The 14,808-nt window shown below is 40.8% G+C and overlaps 1 protein-coding gene across 2 annotated transcripts in view; it reads left to right on the top strand.

The window, feature by feature from the left end:
• DAB2 (DAB adaptor protein 2) overlaps positions 1-14,527 on the top strand; it is a 62,818-nt gene extending 48,291 nt beyond the window's left edge. For both annotated transcript variants that reach the window (XM_055422130.2, XM_055422129.2), the window contains 6 exons: positions 1,734-2,387; positions 3,383-3,539; positions 8,816-9,448; positions 10,330-10,439; positions 11,011-11,081; positions 12,760-14,527. In XM_055422130.2, coding sequence (XP_055278105.2) covers positions 1,734-2,387; positions 3,383-3,539; positions 8,816-9,448; positions 10,330-10,439; positions 11,011-11,076 — 1,620 coding nt within the window. In that variant the 3' untranslated portion in view covers positions 11,077-11,081; positions 12,760-14,527. The remainder of the gene's footprint in view (positions 1-1,733; positions 2,388-3,382; positions 3,540-8,815; positions 9,449-10,329; positions 10,440-11,010; positions 11,082-12,759) is intronic.
• The last annotated feature ends 281 nt before the right edge of the window (positions 14,528-14,808 follow it).

Raw genomic sequence — 14,808 nt, 5'->3', positions numbered from 1 at the left:
TCCAGAGGTGGCTCATACTAAATGAATAAATATTGAAATCACAAGCTTTTGTAATACATTTTGTCCTACCTTTTGATTGTTAAAGATCACTACATTGAGATCTTCCAATCAATTTCTTTGATTTTTTTAAGGTTTATTTTTTTTTAGTCACAAGCTGTCTCTTCTGACAAGTTCTTCTGGTTATCAGGAGAAAAAATGGCTTTTTAAAAATTGTATCTTTATCCCTAACAATAAAGGAAGCCAAAAGGTAAATACCAATTAGATTTGACATAGGACCTAAAATTTTTAAAAATTTATTCTTTTCTGTTAGAGCTGAGAAAGCCTATTCAATCTCCTTTTTTATTTGCTGGTTTGAGGATTTTATATTCCCTTGAGGATGTCTTGATCATTGTCCCAATGACCAAAATATTTAATAGTCTGCCCAGGCTAATGATAGAAAATTAGCTTCCTTTTCAGTTGGGCAATTTTTATTGTTTATTTTCTTCTATAGCTAGCATAGTTAAGTGTTTAATTGATCGGTCAATCAGAAGGAAGGTCTGTCAGTATGACAGCTGTATCCTAGGGTGAATCTTAATTGGTTGTGTCGTTGACCTGAATAAAGACATGTCAAATTTATCTAATTTGCTGCTTTTATGTTGAGAAGAATGTCTTATCTGACAATTGAGAACTCAATTAATGGATCTGAAAAATGATAGAGAAGGAATAGAATTTGGTGTGTCTTAACCCATATCTCCACCTTATACACAAATTAAAGATGACTTTAAAATTAGTTGAATTTATCCATTGAGTAGATGAGATTACTTAATGGTATTATTGACAGCAATGGACATGAGTTTGAGCAAACTCCAAGAGATAGTGAAAGACAGGGAAGCCTGGTGGGCTGCAGTCCATGGGGTCCCTAAGAGTTGGACACAACTTAGCGACTGAACAACAGGAGATTACTGTCACAACACAAGCAATGCTAAGCTGTATTATGACAAAAGATATAATTATATATTACATCAGTATTTTGAGTATCATGTTCTGAGAAGGATGTAGACAAAAAGTTACGTCCAAAAGAGAAACACAGATGATGAGAATGACAGATCCAACTTGGCAGCACCTTCAAAAAGATCCTTAAGTATTTAAAGAGGCATACCTAGCAGGCTATGATGGAATGGACAATCTTTTTTGACCCCCTCCCAGAAGAAAACCCAATTATAGGGAAACATATTAACCTTAAACTTTGTCACAGCCAAAACTATAAAATATGACTCTATTAGCCAGTGAATTCACTTATTGAGAAAGATGATGGTAGGTGACTCTAGGGGTGTAATAGGAGTGTATATCAGGTATGAAGTGTGTTTAGGTGTCTGAGGTCATTTCCTTCAAGTTCAATTATACTTAGTCACTTGGAATGATTTGCAATCAGTTCCCTTTAAGACTTTCAAAGGCATAAATTGAAACAATGATTATGAGCTCAGTCAGTCTGAAAGGGTGAGGGGAGACATGTAAAACACATAACTGTAAGTTTTCAGTGAATGAAGTGGAAACCTAATTAAAAGGGCCTGAGAGGTGCAAGGAGGACCTGTTCTGTACACTCAGGGACGTGATGGGAGGAGGTAAGGGTCAACCAGTAAGACTGAAATATAATGGACGTTTTTATAATCCTGGTCATCAGTATGTAGCTTTCTCATTTGAAGTCACAACATGGACTAACCCTTTCTTTTTTTTTTTCTTTCCAAATGTGATAGGAAAGCAAAGATATCCTGTTAGTGGATCTAAACTCTGAAATCGACACCAATCAGAATTCTTTACAAGAAAATCTGTTCTTAACAAATGGCATCACCTCCTGCTCTCTTCCTCGACCAAAGCCTCAGGCATCTTTCTTGCCTGAAAATGCCTTTTCTGCCAATCTCAACTTCTTTCCCACCCCTAATCCTGATCCTTTCCGTGATGATCCTTTTGCACAGCCAGACCAATCGGCACCCTCTTCGTCTGATTCTCTCAAATCTCCAGATCAGAAGAAAGAGAATTTGAGTAGCTCGTCTACCCCTCTGAGTAATGGGCCCCTGAATGGGGATGTTGATTACTTTGGTCAGCAATTTGACCAGATCTCTAACCGGACTGGCAAACAGGAAGCTCAGGCAGGCCCGTGGCCCTTATCAAGTACGCAAACACAGCCAGCAGTGAGAACTCACAATGAGGTATCTGAAAGAGAACAGAACGGCTTCCATATCAAATCCTCCCCGAACCCTTTTGTGGGAAGCCCTCCCAAAGGACTGCCCGTCCCGAATGGCGTAAAGCAGGACTTGGAAAGCTCTGTCCAGTCCTCACCACATGACTCCATAGCCATTATCCCACCTCCACAAAGTACCAAACCTGGAAGAGGCAGAAGGACTGCTAAGGTGAATTGTCTTCTCCACATAGCCATTGGCAGAATGCATGCGCGGTACCAGAGGGTGGTGTGATGCAAGCTCTCTTTCCTGCTGCTTTTGTAGTTTCCTGTGTGGCTGTAAAATAGAAGGTGGGATAAGGCTCATCGTTCTCCAGGAACACTTTCCTCTAATCGGCACCCTTTTTAAGCTTCTCACTCGGCAGTGTTTGTCACCCTCTACTTTCCGTTTGCATGTCTTGTCACGTATTATTAACTAAACACAAGTTTTTCCATTTTTAATGCTGCTATGCTTCTGTACCTCTGGTAAGTTTGATCGTCATGTTATGGGAGGGGAGGACAAGGGTTCCTGTGATCCCCTTTGAACCCTCCCCATACTAACCCACACCCCACACACACACCCCGCCTTGTATTGCATTCCTGTCCAGGTGGTGGTATAAAATTCTCGAGTCTGTCTCCTCTGACTAATGCCAGAATAATCCAATGTCTTAAAAGAAACTTATATATTTACTGTTACCACTTCATTCAAAAGCAATTTAAAATGTGGTTTATGTAAGTTTCATTTTAAAAATCTCATTGGAATATGCAAGCTGGCTCAATGATTAAACTACTGTCTCATCTTTATGCAGAATGATTTAAATCCAGGAGAATGACCGAAATATTTAAGTTACTCACTTATAGTTGTCCTTTCACTGCCAGCTTCCAGCTTTTAGCTGATCAGGAGGTCAGACAGATACAAATGTGTGAACAAGCAAATTAGATTTCACTTTGAGTGTCCTCCATTGTATCATTCACCAAGATCCAATATTATGCCCATTGCCTGGATCTGTGTCTTTTTTGTTTTGTTTTGTCTTTTGGGTTTTTTTTTTGTAGTAATTTATCAATAATAGGAAAAAGTTTTTCTTTTCTTTTTGTGTACCCAAAGTTGAGTTACAGAGTAGGAAACAGAATAGAGCTGTATTTCACTGTTCCCGAGTAACTCCTCCATATCCCTCTCTGTCCCATCAGTCTCCAGCAAAAGACTTACTTGCAGCAGACATCTTTGCTCCTCCCATCTCAGAACCTCCAGGACAATCTACAGGACAACCTGCAACCCTACAGACCAACCCTCTGGATCTCTTCAAAACAAGTGCTCCTGCCCCACTGGGGCCCCTCCCGGGTCTAGGTAGGTGTTTAGAGATGGTTAGGTTTGGCTCTGTTACTTTCATCAGATGGTAATTCATAGGAGGAAGCACTTCATATCCATAGAAGTTCCTGGGGCATAAGATTTGAGCATCCTAGGGAGCCTTTCTTCCACTTTTACTTCTGTACAATCCACCTCCATTTGGAACTCTTGACTTGTAACTGGAATGGGCTCCTTGAGTTGGCATATGAGAAGAAATCCATTTCCAAGTGTTTTCTCCTACCTGAACTAACTTGCCGTGGCTTACTGAAGACAGTTGTAAGGGATTCTGAAGCTCAGACCAGTTTCATTGGAGAAATGGGGTTGAGATTGTCTCCATTTGAAAAAGTAATAACATGCATGTCTTCCATGAAATCTTGTCATTATTAAATCAAAGCCCTATTATCCCCTGTTAAACTAATGCCCCTCTTGGAAGGGCTACACACCTCAACAGGGATGTAAGTGAAGTCTGAATCAAGTGTAAGTCACTGAATGGAAGTGCAGGGTTCTGAGCCCAGCTCTGTTCTTCGGCATGTGATGGGTGTGAGAAAGGCATGTATCCTGATCAGTCTCTGAATACTTAGGCCTGAGCAGCTCCTTGCTGATATTTTGGTTAGTTGTGTGCCTTAGTAGAGTTAGAAGATAAGTTTATAGTACAGAAACCTGAAGGTGAAAAGAACACAGAAATAGGGAAGAGATGGGATTTTATCAGATACCTAAGACATGCGGCTGCTGTCATTCAAAACCATGTCATAAGCTCATGTGGACCACTGAGCCCCTCTGTGGCAGGACTCTGGGAAAGGCCACGTGGCTGAGAGCTGGTCCTGCTACTTTTTGCCCACCACCTCCGGTTCTTTCCTGCCTCCATGGAACAGTGCTTCAGAAACTCTGACGATGGTCTTTGCGGTCCTACTGGGGATTCTGGTTCTTTTCCTACTTCTTGGCACCTCCACAAGCCCCAAATAGACTCTGTCTCACGAGAGAGCTAAGGCGGGCTATAAATGAAGGGGCCCCTCTTCCCTATTTTACAAAAGTTGACCAGGGATCTTGGCTTTCTCTGCCTCCTGCAGAGTCCATTATCAGGACTCTTTCTTCCTGCTGTTTTCCTGCAAAGGAAAATATTTTGGTTCTGTCATATTACATCAGTTCAATCATATCTGGAGTGTGGTGGCAACAGGGAGTTGGTTCCCAACTGCTGAGTGGCTGCAAGACCTGCAGGTGTGAAAGCCAGCTCATTTCAGATCCCTGCTTGGCATTTACACCATCAGGAGACTCTTCCCAGGCACCTCAGATTTCTTGGGGTCTTTGTGTTTCTACAGCCCTTTCTCCTACGCCCCTAAAGGGAGCTGGTTGGTGCTTTCCCTGCAGAAGGGTAGAGAGCTTGCATGCAGTGCCTGTGAAGAGATCACATCATAGAACTTTGTAGTCTGATATCAAGGCCCTGAAGAATTTTCACAGCCAATATTTAACAAATCAGCCTGAAAATACAGCTGGACCCTATAACTATTAATTTATGCAGATGAAGTAAAGCTTTTTGGCTAGGTGCCCTTGTTGAGGCCTTAGGGTATACAATTGCCGGATACTGATGATTCTTCTCAATTTGGACCTGGGACTCAAACTGAGCCCTACAGTATAGCCACTGTCCACCCACAGTGATCCTCAACCGAGCCATGGAAGGCTGTAGGTCTGGCTTCCGCTGGACCCAGCTGGAGGACTGTCTCCTCTGGAGAACTGGGTGTGGGGAAAGGGTATTGTAGAAAGCTTTGACTAGCTGCCCTGTGTTTTAATATAGCATCAGGAAGTTAATAAAATTAACTTTTTATACCCACACTTTCTTTTTCCTTACTTTCTCCAGCAGGGCTTTAAATATCTTGGAAACACAATGCGTGGGCTCTGGTAGATGGGAATGAAGGTTTGCCTAAGTGTACACTGGGAAAGTCTTTGAAAGAAAGAAAGTGAAAGTGTTGGTTGCTTAGTTGTGTCCAACTCTTTGCGACCCCGTGGACTGCAGCTTGCCAGGCTCCTCTGTCCATAGAATTCTTTAGGCAAGAATACTGGAGTGGGTTGTCATTCCCTTCTCCAGGGATTCTCCCCCATCCAGGGATTGAACCCAGACCTTCTACATTTCAGGCAGATTTTTTATTGTCTGAGCCACCATGGAAAGTCTTTAATTCCTGGCAAATATCAATATATTTTTGTCCTTTATCACCACTCCCACTAATACTGTCTGTGACTAAAGCTACACATATTCCTAAGGGAAGGCAAGTCAGTTTTACCCAATTTATACATCCAATTGGAGTAAATTATTAGTGAGTGATTCTGGCTTCAGTTAATAAAGTTTATAAGTTTAAATTATTTTTTTTAAATGATAGCAATAACTTTGTTCAAACTCAACCTACTTCAAGAAGCCTGTATTATCGAATCTAAGAGAACTGTTCCCTTGATTGGTTGTGAAAGGAATGCAGGCATACCTTGTTTTATTACACTTCATTTTATTGCTCTTTGGAGACAGTGAACTCTTTTTTTTACAAATTGTTGGTTTAGGGCAACCATGAGTGAAGCAAGTATATCAACACCATTTTCCCAATAGCATTTGCTCAGTTCTTGTCTCTTTGTCACATTTTGGTAATTTCTGCAGTATTCCAAACATTTTATTCTTAAATGGATATGGTGATCTGTGATTGATGATCTTTGATATTACTATTGCCAAGAGATTATGACTTGCTGAAGGCTCAGATGATGGTTAACAGTTTTAACAATAAATTATTTTAAAGTTAAGGTATGTACTTTGTTTTTTTTAGCCATAATACTATTGCATATTTACTAGAGTATGGTGTAATATAAGCATAACTTTTATATGCACTGGAAAACCGAAAAGCTTGCTTGACTCACTTTATTGTCATATTCCCTTTTACGACAGTCTGGAAACAAGCTTGAAATATCTCCAAGGTCTGCCTGTGTGCATATTCTTTGGTGTAAATGAAGTCTAATTTCTGTATACATGTAAATAAGTATTTGAGGGACTTCCCTGGCAGTCTAATGGCTAAGACTCTGTGCTCCCAATGCAAGGGCACAGGTTTGATCCCTGCTTGGAGAACTAAGATCCTGCATGCCACACAGTGTGGCCAAGAATAATAAATAAGCATTTTAATAAACATTCCAATAAGAAATATAGTTCTGTTCCTTGATGTCAAGGAGACAGAACAGAAGGGTAGGGACTGGAATCAGTGGTATGCCTGAGTTTTGGTCTCTATCACAGACTGTGACTGTCCCAATTTTAATAATTAATATTCTTCTACCCAATTTCTTCACCTCAAAAGTAAGCATATTAATTTAATAAGATGAGCCACCATTGAAAGCCACTCACTCTTCATGAACTTCATGGTCAGATGGAGGGGGTTTGTGATGACAGAGCTGAATCAATTAACACCAAGCTTCAATCCTAAGAAAATTCGAGATAGAATATCTTGCTCCATCAGCCCCTGAACACCATTTCAAAATATCTGTCCCTCTGGAAACAAAAACATTCCTAACCCAAGCCTGAAGGCCTTTTCCTTCTTTGGTTAGAAAGTGTTCATAACTAAAGAATTGCTCTGCTCCAAAGCCCAAAGCAAGTAGGTTTTTGAGAGCAGAACATCATTTGTGAAGCAGTATGAGGCTGAATTTAGGTTTTTCTGTTAGTGGTGACAGTTTAACTGGATTATTAATACACTTGGGAAGACACAAAAGAGAAAATGTCCTACGTGTTAGAATAAAATGTCAGGAATGAGCTTCTCAAGAAGAGGAGGGTGAGCATTGAAGGACTTAGATTTTAGTATTTAATTAATCACAGATCAACATGGCAGGGGTCTGGTGATAGAGCCATTTCCCTACAAACAGCAGATGCCTGGACAGGTGTAGTTACTCACATTGCGAGTGTTTTTGTTTCTTGTTGTTTGGGTTTTTTGTTTGTCTGTTTTTTGTCTGTTTTGTCTTTGTTTTTCTTTACGTTATCTCCTCTCCCTTCCGGCAGAGTTTAGTGAGTGTCACATGGCAGGAAGCACTTTTATTTGAAACAGCTCTCCTAGGATAACCAGCCTTTCCTCCATTTTTGTATGTAAAAGTCTAAAACTATCTTGGCATAAACCAAATTTTACTATCCTTTTATATAGTTGTGTCAACCTTGGCAACATTTAAAAGAAAAGAAACTTTGAAATGGTTTCTTCAGGATGTAAGCATGTTAAGGCCTAATGTATATGCCTAATAGCTAGTCTCCATAAGACTCCAGACCTGAGCCATTTGCCAAATGAAAAGATTACATCAATGACTCGAGTATCCAATGGATTATCTTAATTAACGACTTCATAAAAAGCACGGCTTATATATGTCGATGTATTTACTCAACATGTAGATTCATACTAGTGGCAGGCTCTGTTCTAGCTGTTTGAATTACATCAATATATGTATGAAAAGGGCTCATTGTCTTTTATAACTTGGTACTTGTGGACTGTATTACCTATCTAATGAGGAAAGTTTAAAAACGTGTGGTAGAAAAAAAGGGCTTTGAAGTTCAACAAACATTTGAATATGTGCTGCAGCTAATTCATCTTTGAAAACAAAGTGAAAGTGTTAGTTGCTCAGTCAAGTCTAACACTTTGCCACCCCATGGACTGTAGCCCACCAGGCTCTCCTGTCCCTGGAATTCTCCAGACAAAAATACTGGAGTGGGTAGCCATTCCCTTCTCCAGGGCATCTTCCTGACCCAAGGATAGAACCTGGGTCTCCTGAATTGCAGGCAGGTTCTTTACCGTCTGAGCCACCAGGGAAACCCAATTCATCTTTAAAGTGATTTAATCTAATAAGACGGAGAAGGCAACGGCAAGCCCCTCCAGTACTCTTGCCTAGAAAATCCCATGGATGGAGGAGCCTGGTAGGCTGCAGTCCATGGGGTCGCTACGAGTCAGACATGACTGAGTGACTTCACTTTCACTTTTCACTTTCACACATCGGAGAAGGAAATCGCAACCCACTCCAGTGTTCTTGCCTGGAGAATCCCAGGGACAGGGGAGCCTGGTGGGCTGCCATCTATGGGGTCACACAGAGTCGGACACAACTGAAGCGACTTAGCAGCAGCAGCAGCAGCAATCTAATAAGAACCATGTCAGCCTCAAGGCTTAATAAAAGTTGGCATGTAGATGCTCTCTATAAATGCTCTCCAGAGAGCTGACTTTCTGGAACTCAGGAATCCTCTTCAAGCTGGTCTTCTGATTTAAGTCCTTTATCCTGCTTCCTTCCTTCAGGTGGTGTGCCAGTTCTATCTGCTCAGGCAGGGCCATGGAGCCCAGCACCTTTAGTCTTCAGTCAGTCCCCTTCAATGGTCCCGGGCGCTATGATGGCTGGTCAGCCTTCAGGATTCAGTCAGCCAATCGTCTTTACCACAAGCCCCAGTGTTCCGGGTTGGAACCAGCCTTCCTCTTTCGCAGTCTCAGTTTCCTCTCCACCCCCTGTAGCTTGGGGCACATCAGCAGCCATAACACCCAATACATGGTCAGCAAACAGCCCTCTGGGGAATCCTTTTCAGGGCAATGTTTTTCCAGCTCCTGCTGTGTCCACCCAGCCCCCTTCTATGCTCTCCTCTCTCCTGGTGACTCCTCCTCAACCACCTCCCAGAACTGGCCCTCCAAAGGATGTCCCCAGCGATGCCTTCATTGCATTGGATCCTCTTGGGGACAGAGAAGTCAAGGAAGTGAAAGAAATGTTTAAGGACTTCCAACTGCGGCAGCCACCTACTGTGCCGGCAAGGAAGGGAGAACAGAACTCCTCTGGGACCTCGAGTGCCTTCTCCAATTATTTCAGCAGCAAAGTTGGCATTCCTCAGGAGAATGCAGACCATGATGACCTGGACGCTAATCAACTGTTGAGAAAGATCAATGGTAAGCTACCTACTTCTCTGGCAACTGCACCCAAAAGAATTTCAGCCTTGTGAATCCAGAGAGTCTCTCAGAATCTTCTCCAGACCCCTCATAGCTGTACTCTTGCTTTTTTCATCTATCAAGGATATGGAGACAACTTAACCACTTAGCTTATGGAGTTAACAGGGTACCTTAGTTAGCGATTTCTAAGGATTGGCCCAGTGCTGCCCTCTTGTGACAATTCTTAAAAGGGCTACCGAGAGCTATTGAAATTCAATGGGTTGTGGCACCCGGAGGACTATAGTTTTTTTCATGAATAGATATGTATGGATCATACTACCCATCCAATGAGGGAAGTTAAAAGGCGTGGTAGAAAGAAAGAGCTTTGAAATGCAACCAGTATTTGAATGCTAGCTGTACTTTTATTAGTTAGTTAATCTATTAGGTAATTGAATCTCTGCTGCTAACTGCTAAGTCACTTCAGTCGTGTCCGACTCTGTGTGACCCCATAGACGGAAGCCCACCAGGCTCCCCCATCCCTGGGATTCTCCAGGCAAGAACACTGGAGTGGGTTGCCATTTCCTTCTCCAAACTGAATCTCTAGAAGTCTTTATTTCTGAGTTGGCCTCAAGGCTTAATGAAGGTTTACCATGTAGGTGCTTTAAAGTGAGGGAATTCTGAATCTCTTCCACTTCAAGTGAATATGCCTGGCTTCCTCTTCCAAGAAGGGATGAATTTGCTTGTAATCATCACTGGGAGTCCTGGTATTTGGTGTGATAATTTTTGTTTGGTCAATGTCAGTTTCAAAAATATGGAACTGAACTTCTAAGATAAGCCTGACTAGAGGACTTGTGCTTGCATTGGAGGAAAGCTTGTTTACTAACTACTTTTTCACCTTCTAGATCTACCAAAGCCAGCTCCCCGACACAGTGCCCCACCAGTTACCAAATCCGCTGACAATGCATTTGAGAACCCCTTTTCTAAAGATTCTTTCCGCTCATCACCAGCCTCTGTAAGTACCAACTATTAGAAGCTGATATTCCAAAGTACACGCCACATAGAGTTATCACCTCCTGAATTAACCTTGCTTGTATCTTTGACGGTAAAGGACATTTGAATAAGATTTATCACTGAGAACCACTGCAGTGTAAACTTCAACTCAAACTGGGGAAAGATTATTTTTACAGGAACTACTGTCTTGAATTTGAGAAGCAAATATCATATAGAAAAGTCCTTTGTCTCTCACTTAATCTAGCTTGGGAAAGCACTTTGAAAGAAAATTGAGCCAAAACACTATGCTTAAAAATCTTTCAAACGTTTAATTTCCTAATGCAAAATTACTTAGCTCATAAAAATAATATTTTGCATTTTGGGGGAGCAAACATAATTCTGAATCTTGCTGTTGATGTAAATATTAAATATATATCAATCACGAGCAGGAAAACACAAATCATTTAGACCCACACAATATCTGATTAGTCTGTGACCTAAGTGATTTTTAAAGGAATCCGAGAAGTCTTAATTATAGGTATTTTCTTATCATTGTAATTATAGTCATTGACCAGGTGGTTTTGTTTCCATAGATGGCTTCTCCTCAACCCACATCATCCGATATATATAGAGATCCATTTGGAAATCCTTTTGCCTAACTTCTGTAAGTAGAAGGTTCTGCTAAGCTTAGACTTCATAAGAAAGGGTGGCACAAAGAATAAGGGTGAAATTTTAATTTTAGAATTGGAAATAAAAAGTTCTTCTGAAATGGAGAAGTAAAAGATACGGAACACTATGCTCAACTAATTCACTAATGACTAAGCTGAGCATTTATGAATAGAATTCTTATACAAATAAAAAAAGTAATATACTCATGGATATAGGTTTCTGTCCTTGTTTTTAATATTTCACTTCTGTATAGAAGTAAAGCCCCATATAACACATAACAGCCTTCTAGGTTTTGGATCTTCATATTGAAGTGATTGCAAAGTTTCCTAGTAACTACTCAGTTTTCTATAGAAGCTTCAAATTCTGAAGGCCTTCTGAAACCACCAAAGAGGTCAGCCAAACAAATCATGATTACACTTTTGCCATCCAATTCAATATGCATTTCTTTGTGAGGGGGCCTCAAAATTGGTCTGAAATCGTCTGGTGGCATTAAATCTCAAAGTGGTGACGCTCAGGAACCCCTTGAAAGGCAAGTTCAGCTGAGTCCACCGGTGGGTTTTATCCTGTCAGTTATTGTGTGTTACCACCTTAGACTGGGAGAAGGCAATGGCAACACGCTGCAGTACTCTTGCCTGGAGAATCTCATGGACAGAGGAGCCTGGCAGGCTACAGTCCATGGGGTCGCAAGAGTCGGACACGACTGAGCAACTGAACCACCACCACCACCTTAGATTTAGATCTGGGAGTGAAGATGGGAGTGTGTTTCTTTCTCACCAGTTAGTGGAAGCAACTTTATCTGATCTTAAAAGAATGCAGTTAGTGGAGGAGAAGAGGCTTATCTGCATCTTAAAGGAAGCAGGGGATAGCTGGAAGAGGAGCAAAATAGCAAGAATGGAAAGAACCCAAACCCATTTGTTTTCCCCCAGTTTTGCCCCCTGGCCCGCGTTCTTGTGGGACTACCAAACTCTCTCTCAACCCACATAGAACTTAATTATTTTAAATAGATGCATATCTTAAGTCTGATACTAACAATAAGATTTGAGTTTATTTGCAATTTGGATTAGCCCGCTCACTCCACTTCTGTAATTACAGTCTTTCTGAAAATGCTTTCCCATAAAATAGGCTGCAGAGTGAGATTATTGAAAAGGCAAATTCCTGGGCCCTAGCCCTGAGGAATCCCCCATGATGCTGAGGAAAAGCTTTACTTTAGCAAGCATCCAGATGAGTTGCAATGTTAATAAAATGGGATGATATATTGAACCTTAACAGAGACTCACTCTTACCTCCTCTCCCGAGGTGGCACCCATGAACCAATCAAAAGGAATACCGTGCATTAGAAGTCTAGGAGGATTGTTTGCACCTAATTGAATTGAATAGAGTTTTCTCTGGAAGCTCTTCCCTCTTTAGGTCATGAAGGAAGGGTAATTCTAGTTAACCTGCTAAATGGCAGATTGGGGAGTGAGTAGAAGAACTACCATGGGACAAAATGGCTAACATTATTGAGCACTTGTGTTAATCACTTTATTACAGATTCTACATCAGTTGTTTTACCCTCTTGAATCAGTCCTAGGAGATACTATTATTAACATAAATAATGAATTAATGTTTAACACATTAAATATTCAACCTCCAAATTCTAACCATGGGTTTTTTTCTTCTCCATACTTCTCTAGGAACTTGGCACGCTGACTGTCCAGAGAAACAAAGAGGTTGGCCTTGGTAGTCAAGGACAAAGCTAATTGGCAGACAAGTCCTGACCTTTGCCTTTGTTCTAGCTTTGACATATTATCAGTTGCCTTATTTCTTGCTGCCTCTCCCACTTGTAGAATACCTTCTACTTTCTGTTTCGCTAAACTGAATCTATGGCTTTAAATAAATTAAGAACCTAAACTCACTAGCCGAATGTAAATGAAGTAGTTTTCCTACTTGGACCCTTGTCTATTGCGACCCTAGAACCTTCTGGAACCCATGTGACCCATGTACCCTCTGGTTGGGCGATACAGCCACCACAGCCCCTCAGATCATACTGTTTTGAATAAATTTTGAAATCCCTACTGTTCATAGTGTTTGGGGGTTCTGTTTCAGAGCATTAAACCTAAAGATTGTAGAACAAGGCACCTTCTTAAATCTTGCTTTAGACCATCACTTACAGAGCATTTTTAAAGTAAAATGGAAGCAAGTTCAATTTCTCCTTAGGAGAATCTCCTCAGAATCTGACACACCTAAGAATGTAAGAATGTTTTTAAAGATGCAACTTTTCTTTCTGAAGATTCATTTTCTCTCAAGGGTGAGATTGTCCTTTCTCTTATCTCTTGCTAGCTATTGCAAAGGAAGGAGCAATCATTTTTCATCTCTCCTCTTCTTTTCCCTCCAATTCTCTTTTTAGTCATTTTTGCTCCTGGCCTTCTCTCTTTCATAAGCAATAGAGTTTTATGGGGCAAAAAATATCTAATGGTTCACCAATCTGAAGCCTCTATGCTCTACCTTCTCAGTAATCACTAATCTCAGTAACTAGAGTTGCAAATGCACACAACCTTTATCCTTTCTATGGAATAAGAGGCTATCTTCTTGAGCTGAAGTTCCAGAACAGTTCATGTTGAGGAAAAATTGAACTCGACTCAGCAATGAAGGACTGCATTCCTAAGAGAAGCACATCACAAAGTTAAATGTGATTGTGCCAAACATGTTAGGTGCTTATTTGGGGTCATGCCTGACCTTTATCAAGTAACTGGAAAGCTTTCTTGATGTCACAGTCTCACAGTCAGAAGATAAATGGGGCGGGGTGGGGGGGGTGCGGGGTGGGAAGGGGCGGGATTCTGTAGAGCAAGTATTTGGTGTTATCATTAAAAATTTAATGTATGCAGTATTTTTCTCCTCACAATCTTGGAAACTCTTCCAGTTCATTTTCAGTCCTGTTGTTGGCACAGATCTGAAGGGTTTGTTCTTGTCATAGTGAGTTTTGTTTTACTTTGCTTATGTTGAGTTTCTAATGTTATTTCTTGACCCCTAGTGCTCAGGTTCTTGTGGGTGTTAATCAACCACATACAATGTTATCTTTAGGTGGAAGAAGAGGATGACTGCTCAGGATCAAAACAAGATGGTGGCCTCATGAACCTCTATTGATTAGCCCCAAGTAGTCCAAGCTAAAGTCCTATGGTTTTATGTTGAATGGTAATAGCTGATCATGTATGGCAATGTCTGACTTTCTACTCAGTTATTATCAACAGACTTGAAATAAATATTTTATATGTCCAAATACCTAAATGTGCTAAACTGGAGGCAATTATTTCTAGATAGTTTGCATTTTTTGAAAGTAGACAAATTTTTTGAAACTGATGACCAGCCACACAATTGTTTTGTACATACTTATTTTCTTGTGCACTTTTCTGTATGCAAAGAAAGCTATAAATTTACTCATTTCAATAAACTGGAATGGCAGAATCTCATGTGTTACTGTCAGTTCATTTGACCCCTGCTTTGGGTTGATGTGATAGGGTCAAGATAAAATATACACTAGTGTAAGGTGAACAAATGTTAATTATAACACATTCTGGATTGTCACCAAAATGAAAAAGTAGAAATCTGTGAAATGGGACCACAGGTAAATTAATACCTGATGCCTTTCAAGACTCAATTTTCCTCTCTCAGACCTCTACATTCTCCTTTCCTGGGAATTTAATGGGAGTCCAGTGGATAAGACCTATGCCAGAACAACCTCAATT

This window comes from Moschus berezovskii, chromosome 18 (genome assembly GCF_049115385.1).
Source record: "Moschus berezovskii isolate FMDL1 chromosome 18, NW_MosBer_1.0, whole genome shotgun sequence".
Taxonomy (NCBI): Eukaryota; Metazoa; Chordata; class Mammalia; order Artiodactyla; family Moschidae; genus Moschus; species Moschus berezovskii.
This window is presented reverse-complemented; position numbering and strand designations above follow the sequence as displayed.